This window comes from Corythoichthys intestinalis, chromosome 8 (assembly GCF_030265065.1).
Source record: "Corythoichthys intestinalis isolate RoL2023-P3 chromosome 8, ASM3026506v1, whole genome shotgun sequence".
Lineage (NCBI taxonomy): Eukaryota > Metazoa > Chordata > Actinopteri > Syngnathiformes > Syngnathidae > Corythoichthys > Corythoichthys intestinalis.
In genome coordinates, this window is record NC_080402.1 from 56,993,216 (window position 1) to 57,016,655 (window position 23,440).

The 23,440-nt window shown below is 38.6% G+C and overlaps 1 protein-coding gene across 2 annotated transcripts in view; it reads right to left on the bottom strand.

Annotated features, from left to right (window-relative positions):
* The window catches only part of LOC130919936 (zeta-sarcoglycan), a 650,031-nt gene that overhangs the window by 323,013 nt on the left and 303,578 nt on the right, over nucleotides 1-23,440 (bottom strand). For both annotated transcript variants that reach the window (XM_057842610.1, XM_057842609.1), the window contains exon 2: nucleotides 17,658-17,867. In XM_057842610.1, the coding sequence (XP_057698593.1) occupies nucleotides 17,658-17,867 (210 nt within the window). The remainder of the gene's footprint in view (nucleotides 1-17,657; nucleotides 17,868-23,440) is intronic.

The window sequence follows — 23,440 nt, forward strand, 5'->3', positions numbered from 1 at the left end:
AAGGTCTTGTTCCATTAATAGTAACATGCTGCAATAGTCTGACAGAGAACTTGAGACTGAACTTTTCTATGATGAATATATTAGTTAATCATGCCATAAGCAGTTTTATACTAAGTACAGTTCCTATATTACTTTTTGTTAAACATTTTTAATTTGCGTAATTCAAACTGGTTAGCTCATGTTAAGGTTTTGCATTCTGCAAGTTCAGCATTGATACGACTGTGAGTCAGTATGTTCTGAACTCACAATGCCTCATTAAATGTCAATTTATTTCTGCATGTGTGTGTGTGGGTGTGCGCGTGTGTGTGTGCGTGCACAAATACCAAGTTGTAGTAGATTCAGCTATTTTGATTGTTATGTGGCAATGTGTACGTGATTATGTGACGGTGTTTGCGTTCTTTTGTCAAAGGCCAGTCCACTTCACGGTGGAATCTCCTATTACCAGAGTTTCGAACAGACAAAATGAGAAAAGTGTGTGTGTGTGTGTGTGCTGGTGGTTATGCTATAAACGCCAGTGTGCAAGTTTGAACAGCCATAATGAAGGTGAGAGTGAGAGCAGCTGAGTAAAGCAGGTTTTAGTGCTGTTACTGCCTTCAACAACACCTGCAAAAGCTTAATGACTGGAAATGTTTCGTATTTGGTGGGAAAACATAGAAAAACTTTGTGTTGGCATCATACAAGATACAAGCAGGGCAGTCATGACTGCTGCAAGTAAGAAGGAGATTATGCTGACCTCTTACTCTCCTTCACAGGATGAGAGAGGTAAATGACGCATAATTCGCATAAAACGCGCTACGTTGCCTCATTTGTTTCGCAAAGCAAATGGTACAGTCAAGTACAATAGATAATTAAGACATTGGACTGGAGAAAATAAATTAAAATGATGACCAATTGGTTTCTTGTGACATTTGGTATGTTTACATTCATTCATTTCTCTGTCCCTGTGCTTTGAACATACCATATGAACCAGATTTGTCCAATGCTGACGATCTTGCGCCAGTTGCTATGCATCCTCCATGGTGACTCCAGGTTGTTGGAGGTCGCCCTCAACGAAGCTGAGCCATCAGGTGCAGGGCTTCCCCTCGTCTCCAGCCTGCGGCCTTTGGGTCAAACTGGAGGATGATCTGTGGACATGGCCGAACCAGTGCAGCATTGTGCAACCAAGAAAGATGCTCGGGCTGGCGCGTGCGGGCTCTAAGCACTTCATTGGAATCTCGCTGGGGCCACCTGATGTTCTCGAGGGTTCTGAGAGCCCTGCTATCAAAGCAATCCATTCTTGCGGAGAGAGGGTCATTCAGGGGCCATGTTTCTGAGCCATAAAACAAGATGGAGAGCACAGCTAAGTTGTAAATCCGGAGCTTCGTCTTGCGTGAGATGGTCTCGTGCCGCCACAGTGGTTTCTAGAGAGACCACAGAGCGGATGCTGCCAGAGCTGGTCTGCGAATAATCTCTGGTTTTAGGTGCCCGTTATCTGTCACCATGGACCCCAGATACACAAAGTTCTTGACAGGCGGTGAGCTGTGCTACCTCCTCAACGTAAATGCCCCCAGTGTCTTTCAGCTGACTGTAGGTTGTGCTGAGCAGGATGGTGTCATCAGCGTACTCCAGGTCAGTCAGGGGGTAATTGCCAAAGGACACTCCGTGGATGCGCTCACAGACCTTGGACATCAGATGGTCGATGATGCAGTTAAAAAGGTCAGGAGCAGCCACGGAGCTCTAGCAAACGCCACTAGAGATGGAAAACCAGTCGGAGTTGATGACGTTAATCCAGACACAGCTCCCTGTGTTTCTGTAGAGCAGCTTGAACAGGGCGATGATCTTGCGTGGCACTCCGAGGTCTTCGAGGATGTTTGACAGTGAAGAGTGGCATGTGGTGTCAAAGGTGGCCTTCAGAGCAATGAATCCTCAATCTCTCAATCAGCAGATGAACGACGGAGATGTGGTCAATTGTGGAGCGATTGGGCAGAAAGCCAGCCTGCTTGGGGACGGCGGTGGCTTCTGAAGGGCACGGTCAAGCAAGATCCTGGTAAAGACCTTGCCAGGCATAGAGAGCAGGATTATGCCTCTGTGGTTTCCGCAGACAAGCCTGTCACCGTTGCGTTTCCAGAAGGGCAGGATGACCCCTCTGGTCCAGTCAGAGGGCAGCTGCTCGGTCTCCCCTGACTGACTGAATAGGCGGTTTAGCCACTCCACCATGCCATGCTTTTTATGTTCACATGGACACTTTTATTCAGATTAAAAGCCCGGTAGGAATAAAAATGCCTCATGTACGCACCCATTCGGAATATTGTTTGAGCCAGCCCATTCCGATCAAGATTCTATTCCAAACCAGAGGGCTGGTTTTTGCAGATTGATAATCTGATCAGTGCACATGTAAGCACTTCATTGGAAAATTTTGGAACTAACCGTCTTTACCTTTGACGTCAGTATATGCATTTGTTATTCCCATAAGGTAGTATAAGCAGAGCAAGCAGAAGACAGTGTAGGCGCAACTTATGCAAGACTAAACTGGTCTGCATATGAGACGAACATGTTGCTGGAGAAAATCTTAAAAATGTTGAAAGACTTGATGGTGGAAAAACGGTAATAATACATGAAATAACGCTAACGTTTAATGTCTAAATGGACAGAATGAAAGTCAGTAGGGCTTCCTCTTTTACTAATTTTTCGGTATATTTGGTCATGCTGCCTTCACATGCTGTGGGAAAGATGAACCTTACCACATTGGTAATTACGAGTACATCCTGTACATGTGCTTTTTGTTGTCGTAGCAACAACACGGCAGACTTGGATTTTATTATGGTATGATGTGTGGTAAGTTTTTGTTTGTAACGGAATATTTTAGCAAACACTTTGCTTAAAAATAAGGTTTTTCTAAACGTGTACACTACGTTATTATGCTGGCGTGGAAAAAAAAAAAATGAATTGGCGATAAATATTCTTTACAAACTTAGTTTCTTAGCATATTTACCATAATAACGGCACTAAATTTATGCAGCATCAATCTGTGCATGTGAAAATAATTTGTCCTGACTGGAATTCTGATGCATGAACACGCAAGACCTAATTGGATCAATATTTTTAGTGTGCATGAACACATCGCATCTAATCAAAATTTGAATCCTAACGCTGATCGGATTGATGAAATTTTGTCCATGTAAACGTACCCATAGATGAGATGGATTACAAAACTGAGTGAGACAACTCCAACATAAACTGATTCATGAAAAACAGAAGTTGTTTGACTGTGTCATGTGTCAACTTGATGAAACTTACTGCAAATCGTTTAAATTGAGTGACTACTTTTTATTCATAAATTCATGACATCAGCAAACAGTGGAAAAACAGGTATGTCAAGATCAATTACTTGAAAATAATAAATCCAGTTCATTAAAATATATACCATATATATCATGAATCACTAGTGTTTTTATCCTGCAATCCGTCTCTCTACAATTTTTATCAGTTAGGTGCAATTCCAGTAGGCTCCAACAGTTGACAAACCACAAATCTTTTTGGATATGATCTTGAGCAGTAAGCAAATCATGGGCGGGACCACTGACACTCACAAAGACACTTTTCAGATGTCAAATTCTGCCTTCCTGTGCTTGCACATCAGACAATCATTTCCACTCCATCAGGGAACAAAACAGATTAACATCACACTTTCCTGAGAGGCCTGGAGTCAGATGACGGATGGTAGAAGCTGACACTGAAAAAACATATAAGCAAACACACACACACACACACACACATATGATATACTATATACGCTGCACACAGTGTACCCTTTTCTCCTGTCTCTGCAGAGAGCTGAGCTTATATTTGCTCAAGTCGCAAGTGTCCTTTTAAAATGTACACAAATCTGGTATGCGTGAATGACTTAGGCAGGTATGATAGAGTAGTGCAGTCTGGTTGCTAATTGAGATCGTGTAGCAATCGCCCTTTTCAGTTGAAGGAAATGAGTAATTCAAATGGTCCACCTAAAAATTAAAAAAAGACAATGCTGTGCATAAGATAAAGAAACCTTTGGCCTTTCTACCTCCCTCCTGAAATAATCTATTTACACCTGTAAGTAAAATAGAAGATTAGATTAATTTCTCCTGACACATTAAGCATGCGAATCACATTAATTTGTCAAGAACTTGTTAACCATTTTATCCTCATATGTTAATGTCAATTACAATGAAATGCAATACACGGTTCTCAAATACCAATTATAGATCTGCTCAAGATGTATGCTCAGTTTTTACATTCAGCAGGCATTTGTCCCACTGTTCATGACCAAACTGATCTGGTTGTCATAGGTTTGAAGGGTACTCTCTCTGGATGACGTTTCAACTCCATTCACATGTGTTCTATATGATTTGATCACAGTTCAAAGAACTGAAAGACCGCTTCAGAAAATCAGAATTTTTTTTATTTTTATTTTTATTTTTTTTGCATTCACTTGTTCTTGTATTTTCACTTATCATCATCAGAGGTGAGTAGTAATGCGTTACATCTAATCCGTTACATTCACTTGAGTACCGTAATTTTCAGACTATAGGCCGCTACTTTTTTCTCTCATTTGAATCCTGCGGTTTATATTCCAGTGCGGCTTAGTTGTTGATTTATATGGGTTAGTAGGTAACCCTTTATTGGACAGCGGCGTCATAAGACTGCCTTAGGACCGTGATAATTATGACATGACATTATCATGGTCATTAATGAATGCATATGACAGATGTCTTCAAGTGTCATCTGGCAAATGTTGTCACTAACTCCATTTATGTCCAGCTCGGATCTTTTACATCCATTCAAAATGGAGATAATTTGTCAAATAAAGTGTTACCAAATTCCATAACAAAGCAATTAATGAAACAACTAGAACATTAACTGAAGGAATAATTAGCACAGAACATGAATTTTGACTTGTTATTTACATCTGTAGCGCTGCAATGCCTGCTAGGAGGCATGCTGGACGACAACAGTGTTGACAGCGGGTGGCAGCAGAGGTTAAATGTCTCCCCCAAGAGTACAGTGATGGCCAAACGAAGTGTCTTGAAGTAATGAAGCTTTGCAGCCAACTGGTTTGAAGCTTCATGGTGGTTCATTTGGTCTTATGACAGTCTTATGATGCCGCTGTCAATGAAAGTGTTACCAGTTGATATCTTTTGGTGTAAATATCCCATAATACAGTGAGGACCGCAGTGGCTTAAAGTCCAGTTCAGCTTATCTATGAACAAATGCTGTTTTCGTGTCAAATTTGGTGGGTGGTGGCTTATAGTCAGGTGTGCCTTATAGTGCGAAAATTATGGCAACTTTTTAAAAAAAATAGTAGTTTTACCAAGCCATTTTTTTACTTCTACAGTGTTACCTCTACCTAAGAAGTTAATTCTTTCCAGGACCTTGTTTGTAAGTAGAAATGGTCTTATGTAGGGCAGGATTTTCCCATAAGAATACATTCTAATTCAATTAATTCCTTCTACAACCCGTAAACCTACATGAAATCCTTAATAAATGCTGCTGGTACTATTGCAAATAGCAATTATAAAGTGAAAAACAATGAATTATGAATAAAAATTGGAATACTTATATAGTAATAGTAATTATAATAATAATACCTGTAATAATGTAATGAATTGGGTTTTAATGTGGTAGACATCCTACGGCCGCATTGTCGCGCCAGTTCATGGACGGGCACACCACGCTCATATTTTTCTATCATTTCCATCTTCATTTCAATGGTAAGCCTCACCTTTTTCTTTTTTTCACCACCTGCACTAACCCATGTTGATTTCTCTCACAAGAAATTCCGCCGTGCATCCGTCTTGCAGGAAAACAAACAAACTGCGGCGCTGTCATAAATCGTTGAATTTCGAGCATGTCGTCGGATGTAGAAACAAATGGCGAGTCAAATTTTACGTTAGATATCGAAAAGATCGTATGTCGAAGCCATCGTATGTCGAGGTACCACTGTACTTGAGTTGATATACATTATGAAGAATTGCTACTCCGCTACTTTGGATCATACTAGAGTTGTTACAATTTTCCACTTTATTCTACATATTATATGTCTTTAATTTTGCTAGCACAGTGGCTTTACAAGTTTCACCAATTAGACATCACAGCAATATTCACATGACTACTTTATTCCAATCAGACATAATGATACAATCACATGATGACCCACAAGCTTGCAGTTGATAGTCTTATGATCACAATGGCCTGTTCAATCAAAAAATAAATGATGATAATAAATCAAAAAACTATTTGACAAAAAGTGCTGCAGTCAATATTAAATGGAAGCGTGGATTTGAAGCTCTCTCCCAGTTTTTATTTGGCACCGATAGATCACGGAAAACCGGAGATATCATCCTTTCAACTTCATTGTAAGAAATCTGTTTTTTTCTCCACTAGAGGCAGGGGTGAAAGTGGGCCAAAACGGTCGGGAACGCAGTTCTGGTAAAAGATTCAGGGCCAGAACACAGTTCTGTTATGGTGCTTTGATTCTGAAAATATGTCGCCATACTGTCAAAACACTATGTTAAAAAAATATATACAAAGCTGCCACACATGCATTTCATGTCCAAGAAGAAAACAATCCACCAACCTCAGATTTACATACACAAGTGTCAACAACAAGCATAATTAAGTGCTTGTGTAGCCTAATCCGTTTCCACCGATATTTATTATTTATTTTATTCCAAGGACGGCATGGAGGTTTCCCCAGCTGCTGAAGTTATCTGAGTCTGACGATGACAAGTCACATCAATGTGCGAATGCACGCAGCAAAGCAAAACACCCGGACTCATTTATCCGTTCAATTGGCTGACATACTGACATGTGATCACGAGAGATAGTTAGCTTTGGTTGGTTCAAATGTGCATGTTTTCTAAAACAGAAAAAAAAAAAAAGGCAATTTAAAAGAAAATAAATCAAATCTTTAGGAGCAAGGAAAGAGTAAAGGAGGCTTATTAATCATGTTTAGTTTTATTTGCTCTGAAGGGGAGGTTCAGAACATCTTAGCTGGGAAAATAAAATTTTGAATGAAAATCAGTTTTTGTATGTGTTATAGAAATAACTGACCAAAACAGTTTTCTTTGCATTTCAGTAGTTTTGACACCCCCCCCCCAAAAAAATAAAAAATAAAAAAATAAAATAAAATAAAATAAAAATAAATAAATAGCATTTCTGGCTCCATGGCGATCTTCATGTCGGGAGAAGAAATTCTAACCACTTTCACCCCTGACTAGAGGACACTCGTTCTCATTCTTTGGGGTTTTTATGTTACAGTACAGTATAATAATAACAGTTCATATAGACAACGACGTACTGAGAAAAAGAAATATACCGTATTGGCCCGAATATAAGACGGCCCTGATTATAAGACGAACCCCTCTTTTTCAAGACTCAAGTTTAAAAAATACTTTTTGAACACAAAATTAATTTTTATACATAAAATAATTACAGTACATCTGAAGAAAATGAGTATAACAATATACTTGAGAGAAAAAACATGTTATTTTGCCTCATTCAAATCTTAATATCTAAACATTTAAATATGTAAACTAAAGTGCACTCACGTAAATGAATGGCTTCTGGTTTTTGAAATGTAAATAAAACAATCTATTGTGATAAAACAACAAAATTGCAACAACTGCATTAACCATCAAAGTGAAGTCTAACTGTAACTGTAGTCTTGAAACAAATCTGAATAAGGAAAAACATTGCAATATAATAATGCAAACTGGTTAAACTTGAGAGTAGCTGAGATCTGTCATGACATAATATCGCTTCAATGATATCTGGCGCCATCTAGCATCATGAATGGGGAGAGTAGCTGAAATGTGTCATGACAGAACATCGCTTCAATGATATCTGGCGCCAACTAGCGTCGTGAATGGGTATGATTTCTAGACCGCAACTATAAGACGACCCCCTCTTTTTCTGTCTTATTTCAATGCAAAAAACACCGTCTTATATTCGGGCCAATACGGTATATTCTTTTCACCGACTATTTTTGTACTTGTTCTTGAGTAATTTTTTTGAATACTTTTACTTGAGTAGTTCTATTTTCAAGTAACACCCCTCTTACCTGAGTATAAATTTTTGCTACTCTACCCACCTCTGCTTATCATCCTGTTGCTAGACTCGTGACTTGAGAACAAGTGTAACCCACATGAAATAGAAAACTCTACTCGACTTTTATTACTGTCAGTGAATACACCTTAAATGAGTGCAGGACATAAGTGCATAGCAGCCAGTCGCACCACGGTGTTGTTGTTTTAGCGGGCTTGGAGCCTCACGAAGAATTTTTTTAAGCCAACACACGGTTCGCATCATTAGTAGCGCTTTAGAGCACAGGTCTCCCCGCGTTTTTGTGTCACGAAGAATAAGATAGTGGATAGGCACCATATTTGTTTTTCTAATTTCCTATGCATTATGTTCTATTATCTACTTCATTACATGTTTTAACAGTTATGCTAGGTATATGAAATGATTCAAATGTGTTTGGCTGTTGTTTTATTCCCGTTTTACCCTGATTATAAAATTTGATGCCGTGTTTCAGTAGTGCTTGGAACAGATTAGGGCATTTACATGGAAAACGTGTCTATACTTCCGGATTTTTCAGGCAATGAATCGACTTCTAGAACCAATTAATGTCGTAAGTAGAGGTACACCTGTATTTTTATATTGACATGCCCTGCCAAAAAAAATGTTCTTTCCAAGCTAAAACTACCAGATTTGTTTAATTTGGTTGGTATTTTCTGATTTACAAATGAGAATGTTTAACATACTGATGGTTAAATTCAAACTCCATAATCTCTGGCAGCATTAACTTTTTTCAATTTATACACAATATCTCTTTGGCAAAGACAAATTAAAACTGCAATGTTGTAGAAAGCCTTGAGATGGAATGCAGACTAAATGGCGTTATCATGTGAAAATGTATAACAGTATTTCCACAGTAAATGCTGACATGTCTGAGGAAGGCACACATGAATAGACGTATTTACAGTGGCACACATCAGCATGAGCAGGTGCTAAATGGATGCTGGCACAATGTGTGTACATGAATATCCTTGCTGACTAAGTCTGCCATTCATACAGAAGTTAGGTCTCACTCCAATGCTTTCCGCCATAATTTACTGCCAAAACTGTCTCTTCAAAAAGCAAATATTTTCACCCTGCCTCTCCCTTAGAACCAAATTTGTCAAAGTCCACCATAGCAAAGAAATTCAACAAATTACTTTTGCTTGTCAGAAATCAGTTGTGCTGAAATGCCTATTTATTTATTTTAGAATGAATTGAAAACTGTAAAGCTTTGCTTTCTCTTGTATATCACAGTAGCAGCAGCAGATTTAAAGGGTCTGAACCCAAGTATTTGTAATCGGTTTAGTTCAGCTGTGAGCCCATCTGAAAGGTGTTCTGATGTTCCAACGTCCGCCTGCCAACTCATCATCCATTTACTTTTACTCAAGCAAGCAGTAAAATAGATCAACGAGTCTCTGTGGATCAAAAGGCAGATGCTCTGAGATGCTGAGCATGCATGCCATACTGTACACCTTTAATTAATTGTAATACATACAAAAAAAAACACTTCTCATCAGCATAAAGTTCTGTCTTATTTTTGCCTTTCTATTTTAAAAATTGCAGCCAATTGAAGCCTATTGCAGAAACACAGTATGAGTGAAATGAGTGGCTGTACGAGAAAGCAGTGAAGAGCATGGGCGTCGCCAGACATATTTCACTGGGACACGTTCCCCAGTATTGATCTGCAGTGCCCCAGTATACATTTCACCTGTACATAAATAAAATAAAGTAAAATACTTTGTAGTTAAGTCTGCATAGCATAATCTACACAATGTGCCGATTTAATATGGTCATATTACCCTATTCACTCCATATACACAATCTGCACATGGCTCCTTGATATGGTAATTTATGCACGTAACTTTGGCTGTGATAGGCATATGATTTTATCCTTCCGAGAAGCACCTTCGGGAGATATGCTGCGTTCATGTATGTCGGCTGATCTGAGTTCCCAAGTTGGAAAATCATTCTTATGTGTTGTGAATAAGGATGCGATTAAAATCGAAAAGTACATGAGTGGCCAACTAATTTGATAATCGATTTTGTCTGCAGCAGTCCTGTTTGGGTCCTTGTTTGTGTGGAATGTGAGGCTGCGTGCGCGGCAGTGATTAAAGCAAGAGAGAGAGTTCACTGCTACACTCAGGTTGGGTTGCTGAATCAATAATATTACCAAGTGTCGAGAGTGAGATTTTCTTTTGTGTTGTTAGATCCAGTGTGCCTCCGTCAGAGGTGAGTAAATGAAGCCAATTGGTATATTTTTTATTCTTTGTTGACCTTACTACTTAGCGCTAAGCTATTTAGCAATTATGCTAATCAGTGTCTTAAGTGTCCATTTGTGTTTTGGAGAAGCATATTGGCACTTGAATTATTGTTAGATAGTAAAGTTGTTTCATTTCTTTTAAAAAACACACACATAAACCCATTTATACAACAGTTTAGAGTCTCCTTTCAGCACAAACCCCCATTCAAACTGTAAATTGTCACACAAGAGAGTGTGTTTTGAAATTGGATTGTAATTATGAACAACTGTTTGATAAAGAAAGCTGATTCATAACAGTCTGCCACTTCCTTATTCAAATTTGTTGTTTTTTGTTTTGAATTCTTTATATGTTTTATACTCATAACCTTTATTGAAAACTTTTACTTTTAAGTTTTATGTACTTAAAACAATGCACTTGTAGACTACAGTTCGGACAGGAAGCTGTACTAAAATATTATTTTTGGAGGAATTAGTCATCCAGTTTGTCTTCATTGTTAGTTACAACATGACAATTTCAAGTTAAATCGTTAAGGTAATTTAAAAAAGTGCATTTGTCCGATTAATTGATAAATCGTGTAATTAACCGTCTGATTAAATAATAAGTCAATAATAAAAATAAACGTTAGTTGCAGCCCAGTGGCCTGTACTACGAACGGAGTTCAACCTCCCCAGAAGTAATCCAGTTTACCAGCGGGTAACCTGGTTATCTAGTTTGTGGTCATTCGGTGCTACGACGCTGAGTATGAGGTTGATTAGTCGAACCTGTGTCAACCCAGTCAGAGTTACTGCGTGTTCACATAAAAGGCGGCGGAGACCAGAGTCAAACACTACTTGTGACGATGGCACGGGCACCTTACTTCATGGAGGAGGAAGGCGCGATAATCATGCGGAGTTATGAGGAATTAAAATCCACCCTCACCACGAAATCCAACATCGCTTTGGCGTGTAGAGCGCAACTGGTCTGTTGGCAGCGGATTTACAGATTGTGTGATGTGTGAATGCGTCAATATGCCAGTTTACTTACGTCCATGAAAAGAAATAAAGCCTGCTGTCAGGACAATAAAATAAGATCTGGTACGTTAACTGTAAGAGATAATTCATTGTGCATCACCACATGAAGCAGGATGATTGTATGTTTAGTCCCATTGACTGTATGAATACGTATGTCCATTTGCGTAAATTAAGGCCCGTCTTTTGTAACGAATTCTCACTGTTAAACAAGACTGTAAGATGCATATTCAATAAACGTTTATATCTTTTATATTTGTGTATCTGTCCTATCAGTGGATTTGACATTTATTTTAATCTCTTCAAGTTGGCAGAAAAAAATGTTAGTTTTCTCAATGTTTAAATAGTCTACATATTTTTATGATTATTATAAATGCATTTACACGACAAAATAACGCTGGAAAAGTTCGTTAAATATATTTCTTGTATGAGAGCAAAGCTTCACATTCGTTTACATTGAGCGATTTCAACAATCAATTTTGAAGTGTTTCCATACACTTCGAATCGCACGGCATACAGTGTTCTTACTCAGATATTCAGCATCACCGATGGAATGCATATACTGTCCCTGGCGAAAGAGTGCAAGGACAGGCCCACAATCTACGCAGTTGTGAGGGCCTGACTTCGGCGGGTTACATTAGTGACGTCCTTATCGATCAGCTGGTACAGGTAACGAATTCCCTCAGCTGAAAATCTATATCTTTCATGGAGAACATCTTCCGGGTACGCCAGCAGATTCTGGCGGTCTCCAAAAACCCGTGCCCTCCGAAGAGAGCCCCTCACAATCCGCTCGCCAATGTTGTACGCTCCAGGTCCAGGTAAGCTTTCATTGTCAAGAGGACACGTCCGCGAAGGAGTGCTGTTTGAATAGAGCGTGGTTAATCGGAATCCTGGTGTTAAGCAAGATCTAACTCTGAGACGACCAGGTTTGACGTGTGTTGCCGTGGCAACACTCCTCGGTTCCAACATATCCACCTTCGTAGTCCCGGTTAGCCGGTAAGATAGGCGGCACGTGATGAAGTTACTCTCGAAGTTACCCTGCTAAACCAAAAAAACAGCTTCGTATTATAGGCCACAGGTTGTAAAGTCGTAATGTGGGATATAAACATGGTAGCTACAAAGACGACTAGCCTATTTTAATGCTCCAACAATACATTACAAGTTGAGTGACTGTTTGGTGCTTTTTATATATACCATATAATAGACGGTGTTGGTTTTGGCAGGCCTTTTAATTTTTGTCGTAGTCTTTTGGATGGTAATATTTATTCGTCTTAGTCATATTATAATGATCTCAAAATGTGTTTGTCTTCGACACCTCACCTAGTTTTTGTTAACAAAAACTCAAGACTAATTTTGTCTAGTTTTAGTTGATGTTTACCAAAAATGTTTTTGTCCGTCGTAAATTAAAAAAAACTTACTTAAAAGAAAAGGTTTCCAACTATTTAGAATGAACATTGACAGACGAGCACATGTTGTAGCGTCTACAAGGACAACGCCAACATGGTGATAATACACACTCAGAAAAACAGTACATTATTTTCAATGAACTATACCCACCTGGACGCCACGAAATGTATGGAAAAAAGTTTTCCAAGAGTTTAAGAGGACGCTCGCCGTTAGCATTAGCCTAATGCTATCATGAATGCGAATGCTACGCGAACGGTATGAGTTAAATTTAGTGTGTGATGATCACTTAGCACAGACCTTTAAAGGCTAAAGCAACATTGCATATTCTCTCTGGCCAAGATAAGAAAACAGATTTTACCGTGTGTGCAAGCTTGAAGACTGGAGAGGACACACTGGTGAGTCTGGGCGGGGAGGGTGCAGGAGGTCACATAAGTGACACAACCAGTCACTGCTACCATTCAGGCTAACTACACATTAAATGTCACTCATTGTGAATATGTGACAGAAACTATTGCGCATTTCCACTCGTGAAATGAAAACTGGCATTTATGCTTAAGTCCCCCAAAAAATGATTTTAGCTCGTTATCATCTTGTCGTCGTCATTAAAAAAAAAAAAAAAATGTTCATTGACAAAATATTTTCATTATAGTCATCATTGATGAAAACAATACTGGTAATAGAGAATTATTTTTTTTCTATTACTCCAATAAGACATGAATGCAGTATCAATATTACGGTGTGTGTCTCAATCATCTTACCACCTGCTTTACAAGTTAGTGCCAGGTAACTGCCTATCCTTGCTGTGCGTTTTTACCTCTGTGTTGGTGCCTGTGAGGTCATCTATTCCTATGAATTGTGAATTTAAATGGTTCAACTTTACTCTTTACATATTAGGCAGTTAACTGCAGTAAACTACTTTGGTCATGAATTGAAGTAGCAGATTAGCTGCCGTCTATTAGCAAACTGGCTATGAAAACAATGACAATTATATGTGATTTGAGTGAGAGGCTCTCAATCAAGAGATTTGTCTAATATTGTGTTAATATGATATGTGGTATTTAAACTGTATCAATACTGATGCTATTTATTGCTATTTGCTGTTATATATGATCAAAATTAATACAATCAGTCCGTATGACTTAATATCCTGCCTTTGGGATCAGTGGCGCCTCCAGAAATTTTTCATAGGGATGGCCAGATGGGGCCACTTAAAATCTTGGGGTGGCCAAAACTAAAAGCCATAATTTCAGGTTTTCATTATATTATTGCAGTAAAAAGGTCAGGGGAAAACTATCAGAAAGACTTAAGGACACGGCTATATACTTTGGTTTATTGTGTAATATTTGATGTTACTAATGATTTAATGTGCAAAGTCCATAACTGTCCAGTCAACATTTTGAGTTCCAAAACGATTGTTTTATTGTGTTGTATGTATATATTAGGCATAAGGTGTACTTTTAACAAGGGCTGTCAAACGATTAAAATTTTTAATCGAGTTAATCACAGCTTAAAAATGAATTAATCGTAATTAATCGCAATTCAAACCATTAATAAAATATGCCATATTTTTCTGTAAATTATTGTTGGAATGGAAAGATAAGACAAGAAGGATATATACATTCAACATACTGTACATAAGTACTGTATTTATTATCACAATAAATCCACAAGATGGCATTAACATTATTAACATTCTTTCTGTGAAAGGGATCCACAGATAGAAAGACTTGTAATTCTTAAAGGATAAAAATGAGTTTGTATATTGTGACTAAATATTGCCATGTAGTGTATTTGTTTAGCTTTCAGTAAATGATACTGTAGCGACTTAACTGTTCTGCCCAAATGCATGATGGGAAGTGGTGCATCCATGACTGTGTGTGGTGGCTGCAAATGCTATATCTTCTCTGCGTTAGGTACACTACAGGGTGTTAAGAAAAAGATCAACTCCTGTCATTCTTCCCCACGTCGCTTCCCACAATATGTATAGTTGCTGTGGGAGAGATGACAAAGCTTTTGCCAATTTAAAGCACGGCCCCAATGAATGCTTGCATCTTCTCCACTCACTTGACACTGCCTCTTATTTCTGTATATAAGTAAAACGGCGCCATTGTAGGCTGTTTGCGGCAATGCCTGAATGAGTCCTACCACGAATGCGTTAATTGCGATAAATATTTTCACGTAATTAATTTTTAAAAAAATAATTACCGCGCGTTCAGCGCGATAAATTTGACAGCCCTACATTTGACAAAACAAAATAAATGCATTCATTTGGGATGAAATGCATAACTGATGCTACAACAATCTAACGATATACTGGCAAGCGGGGTGGCCAGTGGGGTGGCCAACCAATTCATAGGGGTGGCTGTGGCCACCCCTGGCCACCCCCTGGTGGCGCCACTGTTTGGGATATAACCTCTCACAATTGTGTATGTTTGCCAATCATCATTTCCAGCTGTTTTACAGGTTTGAGTCAATAAGACTGCAGCTTATTTTATTTGCTACTGCAGTCTTATTAATTTCTATTTGACTCAAACAATTCTCTCGTAAATGGAAATAAAAAGTTATCTGAAGGATAAATCAGCAAGTGGGAGTCAGAGAATTAAGCTGGGTAACGCACCTAAGCAACATAAAGCACTTTTGGTCAAAACCTACCAGTTGACAAACACTGATTTATTGCATAACAGTTACAGTGATATACTGTATCCCCATTTCTGTCCAGACAAAGTTGAGCAGCAGATTGTAGGAAGAGGTGAAGGCGTTATGGATTTTGATGATCATGAGCAGAGGTGAATTGATTTTAAACAAGGGATGTCTCAATTTTGATTTTGAATACTGATGACCTAAAAAAAAAAAAAATCACTATTTGACCGAAACTTATATTTCCATCCATCCATTATCTTCCGCTTAGTCCGGGTTGGGTTGCGGGGACAGCAGCTTTAGGAGGGAAGCCCAGACTTCCCTCTCCCCAGCCACTTCAGCCAGCTCTTCCGGCGGGATTCCAAGGCATTTCCGGGCCAGTCGAGCGACATATTCTCTCCAGCGTGTCCTGGGTAGTCCCCGGGGCCTCCCGCCGGTGGGACATGCCCGTAACACCTCTCCAGGGAGGCGTCCAGGAGTCACCCGTACCAGATGCCCGAGCCACCTCAACTGGCTCCTCTCAACACTGAGGAGTAGCGGCTCGACACCAAGCCCCTCCCGGATGATCTCTAAGGGAGAGCCCGGACACCCTGCAGAGGAAACTCATTTCGGCTGCTTGTATCTTGGATCTTGTTCTTTCGGTCACAACCCACAGCTCGTGACCATAGGTGAGGGTAGGAACGTAGATCGACCGGTAAATCGAGAGCTTCGCCTTTTGGCTCAGCTCCTTCTTCACCACAACGGACTGCAGAGTCCGCATCTCTGCAGACACCGCAATGATACGCCTGTCAATCTCCCGCTCCCTCCTACCCTCACTCGTGAACAAGTCCCCAAGATACTTGAAGTCCTCCACTTGGGGCATGATCTCATCCCCGACAGAGAGAGAGGGCATGCCACCCTTTTCCGGCTGAGGACCATGGTCTTGGATTTGGAGTTGCTAATCTTCATCCCAACTGCTTCACACTCGGCTGCGAACAGCCCCAGTGAGAGTTGGAGGTCACTGCTTGATGAAGCCAACAACACCACATCATCTGCAAAAAGCAGAGATGCAATGCTGAGGCCACCAAACCGGACACCCTCAACACTTCGGCTGCGCCTAGAAATTCTGTCCATAAAAATTATGAAGAGAATCGGTATTCGTATTGTATTTTGGTTCCATTACATTTAGTTTATAGTGCTTTTTCTGACGTTTTATAATAGATAAGTGCTAGAATTTGCTTGCTTGCCACTGCCCGCTCTGCCCCAGTAATGTATTAGGTCTACTGACACCCCTGGTCAGGAGTGTCGTCCAAAACAGGTTCACTGCAAACCGGTGTTTTTGTCCTTTAAATAAATAAACATTGAAGAACGATTCAGCTGCTCAAAACGTTTGAACGGTTCATATCCGTACTATATTTTCCTTATGATGATTATTAAAACAGTTTATTATATGACTTGCACATTAATGTATTCATTCACATCATATTTATTCCACGTTGACTTGTTTTTATTGATATTTCTTCCTCTTATCTCGCCTCTTGCCTTTACGGCTCCAGTACATATTGTATTTCATACTGTTAGCCCCTGAAATATCCCGTTTTTTATTTTATTTTATTTTTTTATATACCTTTTGCTGGCTGCCTTCCCGCAGGCATACATATTTTGTTAACGGCACCCCTCCTTCCTTCAACTTTTTTTTTTTTTTTTTTTTTTACTGCCCCTCTTATATTCTTTTATATATTGAAACATAAGTCAGGTAAAATACTGCCCCATTTGCATACAAACCATCAAGGCTTAGTCTTTGGCGCCTTGAGGCGATACGGAATATTGGTTGCCTGGGTGCTGTAACCCTTGGATGGCACGCTTACAGAGTCTCACATGAATAGAAGATAAGCCCATACTAATTGCCTGTCGGCGTTTTATGTGTTGTAGAACATTTGCTTACAATCACTTTGATGGAGCACTAGCTTGTAATAATTGCCACGGCAACCCCAGATCACATACTGTACATGTGGATCCAATGGACTAATAAAAGCATTCATTGATAAACAGCACTATACTATAGACCAAGGCCGAGTTGTAATAAGGAATCTACTCTTAGGTTTTGTAGAGCATATTTTTCCTGAACATTTTTTTTTTTGGTTTACAAATAGTATGACCTTTCTTTTACCTGACAGCAAACCTTTTAAACTGCCCCTAAGAGCGCTCCTCACATAAACTCCCTCACAAGCAATGAACCGTATAACATTTTGTCATTTTAATGACACGCAGACAACTCGCTTCTTACCGGAGTGAAATTCATGACTTTGAGGATCCAGATGGTCAACGCCAGGTTGACAATCATGGTGACGACAAGGAGGAGAATGAAGAAGTACAAGCATCTTTTCCTCCAGCCGTAGATTCCCACGGCGGGGTACACCTGGGCTGCGCACACCGACGACCCCCGCTGGTGCAGAGAGTTTGGTTGTGCTGCCAGAATGTACTGCTCCTGAGTCATCTGAAATATATATTAAAAAAATAAATCAATAAATGTCTTATGAAATATTATACAGTATACGTTGTACACAGTGCAAATGTATCATGTCTTGATCAGATTATTTTTCTTAAATATTTTTCAGCATCTCTTTTTGAGTGTTAAAGACTAGTTAACAGATTAACGCGTCAGATTATTCCATTTACTTTAAGTTAATATTACAATTTGTTTTTATTAAGACCATACATCTAAAAGTTGGTCATTTTTCACCAAAAAAAAAAATCCGCTTTCAAATAATGTTTTGAACAATATTTTCTTTAATTAACATTGTTTTGTTAGTAACAGAAAAGACTTCAAGTGCATCAAAAAGTCACATCCAAACTGTAAAAATTTACTCAAGGTCATTTTTTGACCATTTGATCCTGAAAAATACATTCATTCATTCATTTTCTCCAGCTAACTACGGGCAGTAGGCAGGGTGCACCCTGAATTGGTTGCCAGCCAATAACAGGGCACAATGAGACAAACAAACATTCACACACACACACACACACACAGACTCATACCTACATACAATTTTGAGTGTTCAATCACACATGATTTTGGGAGGTGGGAGGAAACCAGAGTCCCCGGAGAAAACCCACACAGGCAGGGGGAAAACATGCAAACTCCACACAGGAAGGCTGGGGGGGGATTGTAAAAAAGTTCCAAACTTCTTACAGTACTTCCTCGTCCTCTTTTTCTGGTAGTGTTGCACAGGATAAAACATGTTTTTTTGTTTGTTTGTTTATTTTGGAAATGCCATTGTATTCTGGATTATTTTGTTACTTTTTAGCTCTTAAAAAATTAAAAACATATGCAGTAGGTGTACTGACAAGTGCATATCCTTGTGCGCTGCCCAACAGCTAGCTAACATTGAACATTGAATGTCTTCCAATTAAAACAAAAGGCTTGGTCTTTTCTTATTTTTATATGAAGTAATTTGTTTAAGTTTGTGAAACTGTAACAAACAAACATGAATGCATTGAACACAACTGCACAATACACGCCGGTATAGAAATACCATGTAGACGCAACACTTCACTTGAGCTACAAGCTAAAAGTATAGGTGAGCTTTCTTACAGCAGAACCTATTAACAAATATCGTTTATATAGCTTTTGCTCTAATACACACAGATAGATGTAAAACACTTAAAGTTACAGATATATAGTTTCCAAAGCAGAAACATACCAAAACACCTCCAAACCTTTTTTCTTTACTTACAAAGTTATCTGATCAATTCAAGTCAACTTTTTGGCACTTTAAAGACGCCACATGATTGATGATATTAATTCTAATATTCACTCACTGAACATTGTAATCCTACACGCCAACGTATCCACAGTTACGTGTTGTTATTGTATCACACAGTGTAAATTGCATTCTTACCACTTTTGTTGTAAATCCTCTGTCGTTTGAGGCCGCGAGCTCTTTGCATTAAAAAATTGCTAGTTTTGCACATTTTCAGCTTCTTTTGCGAGTGCTTTTTTTCTTTGTAACTCTTATTTTTTCGGCTCCACCCTTGCTCTTTTTATCCATGATCCAAGCACCGAACTAGTAGCCAATTTGGCCTAATACATGCTCCGATTGTGGGGGGAGCTGCATGTTTTAATTTTTGCCAGCATCTGGAAAAAAAGAAAATCAATTTTTAATTTTTTTAAGACGCCCCGCAGGCACAGCGGTAACAGCATGGAATTAATACACACTGTCATGAATAAATACCAAACAAAAAAATTATATTAGCATTAAAAATGTGTAAAACACGGACTGGCTGGCCGGCCCACCGGGATCCTCCCAAGTAGCCACTCCGGGCGTGAGTACTGATATAGACCTAAACTATGACACCAAACAATGTACAGAATGTATTATAAAACTGATATTGTTAATACAGATTAGTTTATAAATGGTAGCCTGGAAAAAAGAAGATATATTCAATATTAATATTGAAGGGGGAAAATATCACAAATAGATTATTAATTGTATATTTATGATTTAATCATATTTCATATTTAATTTTTAGATAACAACAAATATATTTGTTAAGCCAAGTGTGTTGATGCTGTTGTATTGTCAGCTGCTGGATGGAATGAGAAGAGTAACTAAGAGGTGTGTAGTAACACATTACATTTACTTGAGTAGCTTTTTGAGAAAAATGTACTTCTTTCTAACAATAGTTTTACTAAGCCATATGTTGTACTTTTACTTGAGCAGATTTGTGAAGAAGAAACACTACTCTTACTCTTCTACTTTGGGCTACAATAGTCGTTACATTTTTCCTCTTTATTCTGCATATTAGATTTTTTTTTTTTTTTTTTTTTTTTGCCAGCGATGCCAAAAGTAGCTATACAATTTTCACCAATAACAATAAAAATCACATGATTCCATTATACCAATCAGACTCAAGCTTGCCATTCTATTATCATGCCGGCCTTTTCAATCACAAGGCATCTTTAAAGCACTGTAAAAAGTTAAGTATTTGACATGTAGCGCTTCCATCAACGGATATTGACCTTTCTGCCTGTTTTAATTGGCACTGATTGACCACAGGAAAACCGATATGATCCTTTTAATTTCGTAGTAGGAACTATGAAGGAACTATTTACTATTCAACTATTCAAACTAGGAAAGTATTTTCTCCTCTACTGGGCACTCATGCTCTTTTGAAAAATGATGCTTTGGTTCAATTTTTTTTTTTTTTTTTTTAATCTCGCCGGAATGCAATGTTTTGTTTTGTTTTTTTTTGTTTTTTTGCATAATGTGGTTATGTAATGCGTTATTGTACAATATAATAATAACAGTTCATATATATAACTTTGTGCTGAGAAAAAAATTATACGTTTTCAAAGAAAAAAAAACATCCTAAGAATTACTCAAAATGTTACTCATTACTTGAGTATTCTTTTAATCAAATACTTTTATACTTGTACAGTGGTACCTCGACATACGAAGTTAATTCGTTCCAGGAGTTTGTTTGTAAGTCGAAATGGTCGTATGTCAAGCAGGATTTTTCCATCAGAATACATTATAATTCAGTTAATTCGTTCCACAGCCCAAAAACCTACACTAAATCCTTAATGAATACTGCTGGTACTATTACAAATGGCAATTACACATAGCAACACAATTTAATTATAAATAAAATCGAATAATAATATATTAATAATAATTCCTGTAAAAATATAACGAATCAGGTTCTAATGTCGCGGACGTTTTTTTTCTGTACTTGAACGCACCGCTTGACTAACGTGATAGAGGGAGGGAGCGGTGCGGTTGAGAGTTTCCTTTCGCTTTCAGTGTTTCTTGAGAACACCATCCACTGCGGCGGACATTAGGTGCAAGTTCTGAAATAAATGATAAAAACCTGACAAAGCTGCCGATTTCTTTAGCAATGTTACCACAATAATAATTGTCAACTTAACTTATATAGACTGGCAAACGGTGGTCGGAAGAGGACAGTGGAGATGTATTGTTGAGCCAGTTCATGGATGTGCACCCCACGCTCATATTTTTCTATAATTTGGATCTTCATTTCATTGGTAAGCCTCACCTTTTTCCTTGTTTCGCCACCTGTACCAACCTTTTTGAAACCTGTGTTGATTTCTCTCACAAGATAATCAGTCGCACATCCGTCTGCGGTGCTGTCAAAAATCGTCGTATTTCGAGCATGTCGTCTAATGTAGAAAACAAATGGCGAGTCAAATTTCACGTCGGATGTCGAAAAGATCGTATTTTCAGGTACCACTGTACCGGAGTACATTATTTGGATGACTACTTTTACTTTTGTAATATTATTTTGAAGTAACGCTACTCTTACTTGAGTAAAATCTTTGTGTACTCTATCCACCTCTGCTAACTCGGGAATTTAGTTTTAAAATCAATTAGTCAGTAAAGTTAAGGTAACTGGCAACACTGCCGGAGAAAACCAGTGGCAGCGCAAGAGTCTAGACAATAGAGTATTACTCTGCATTTAGTCCAATTTGAACATCGGTCTCTTTGAACACTTTGAATTTGTGGGTGTCACATGGACAATTTCTGTCTATTGAACAGGATAATTCAGTCCAGCACTTAACACATTCACTTTAATGAACACTTTTCTAAAAAAAATATGCCCCCTTTTTTCCCCAAGGAAAGGCAATGGCTCACAACTTGAATTCCATGGGTCAAAACATGGTTTTGCTCACATATTGAAATCAAAGTGCTAACAGCTGATCCCATTTGGACCACGCTGCTAAACAGAGCAACAGCCTTGTGGCAAGTCATCAATCTGTCGGATGAATTAAAGTGTTGCGTCTTACTGCATGTTGTAAACGGGTTCCTTACACAATATTGTTTAGAGACAGCCTTTTCAAGCTTTTCCTATCTCAGTAAAGTAGCAGATGGTTGCTTTGCAATGTTCTGTGCATCCGTGTGTATGTTCAGCCAAGCTATGCGCTTAATTAGTTTCCTTGCATTTCTCCAGAGTAGACATTTGCATTTAGTTTTTAAATCCAGTTTCAGATAAGTCTCCCTCGACTAGACATTTCCACCATATGCATTTTGTGTACATATACAGGCAATGACGCTGTTAGAATAAATGCACTAACAAGTTTCTCTAGCCATCATTTTTCATCTTTGGTGTTTGTTTGTGATACTTGTAATGAATTTTCATTTGCATTTTCTTACAGGGTTTCGCCTATAAACAAGATACCTAGTCCGATTGGAAAAAAAAAAAAGAAAGAAATTGTCCAGCGATGTCTTCATCCAAAATCAATGTTCGTTATCTAAATGTGTTGCCAAATTGCTTTTTAATATGTATTTCACAAACTGACAAACTACAAGTGGTAATTTTCTGTTGCATAAACTAAAGCAAAATGTGAACTGTTATATTACCGAAGGAGGAGAGTCATTTGTCTTTAGAGATAAGATAAAACAGGATAAGATAGGATACACTAAAGTCTTAAATAGCATTATTATGTGAATCAGAATCATATTTTGAGCCAATTTGACTATATACAACAGTTTGGCAAAGCGCAGATGACGAGAAATTGGTCTTTTAATCCGCCGTTTAGCCACGCCTACCATTATAAGGCTCTAGCGTCCCCAACAGGAGGATGACGTCGGCAGGGTCATGGTTTCATCTGATTTAGTATTTAGCCCACTGAGGGGGAATTATTCAGAACGAGGAAAATGCGACGAAGAAAGCCGCAAAATGTCATTGATTCAGTCACAATATTTTTACAAGATATTCTTTTTATCCAAGTATTTTTCTCCAATTGCTAAATAAATGGTATGGTCGTGACAAATAACAGTTTTGTGCTAAATGGTATATGGAATCTTGCAAATGCATGTATTCAGTACTACATGGCAAAATGACTCCATAATGGTCAAAACTGTCCACTTCTTGCACCTCCAAACTACATTTTATGCCACCGGAGTTAGTCCGGCTTTTCTCATTTCCCTGCCCCCGGCTTCGGAGAGCATAATCAAACCAGGAGGCGTGACAGCTAGCCGACATGCTAACCCGAACGGAGTGATGTTTCAAAGTCTATTCTCAGTGTTCCAAGCGAAAAATCACTCA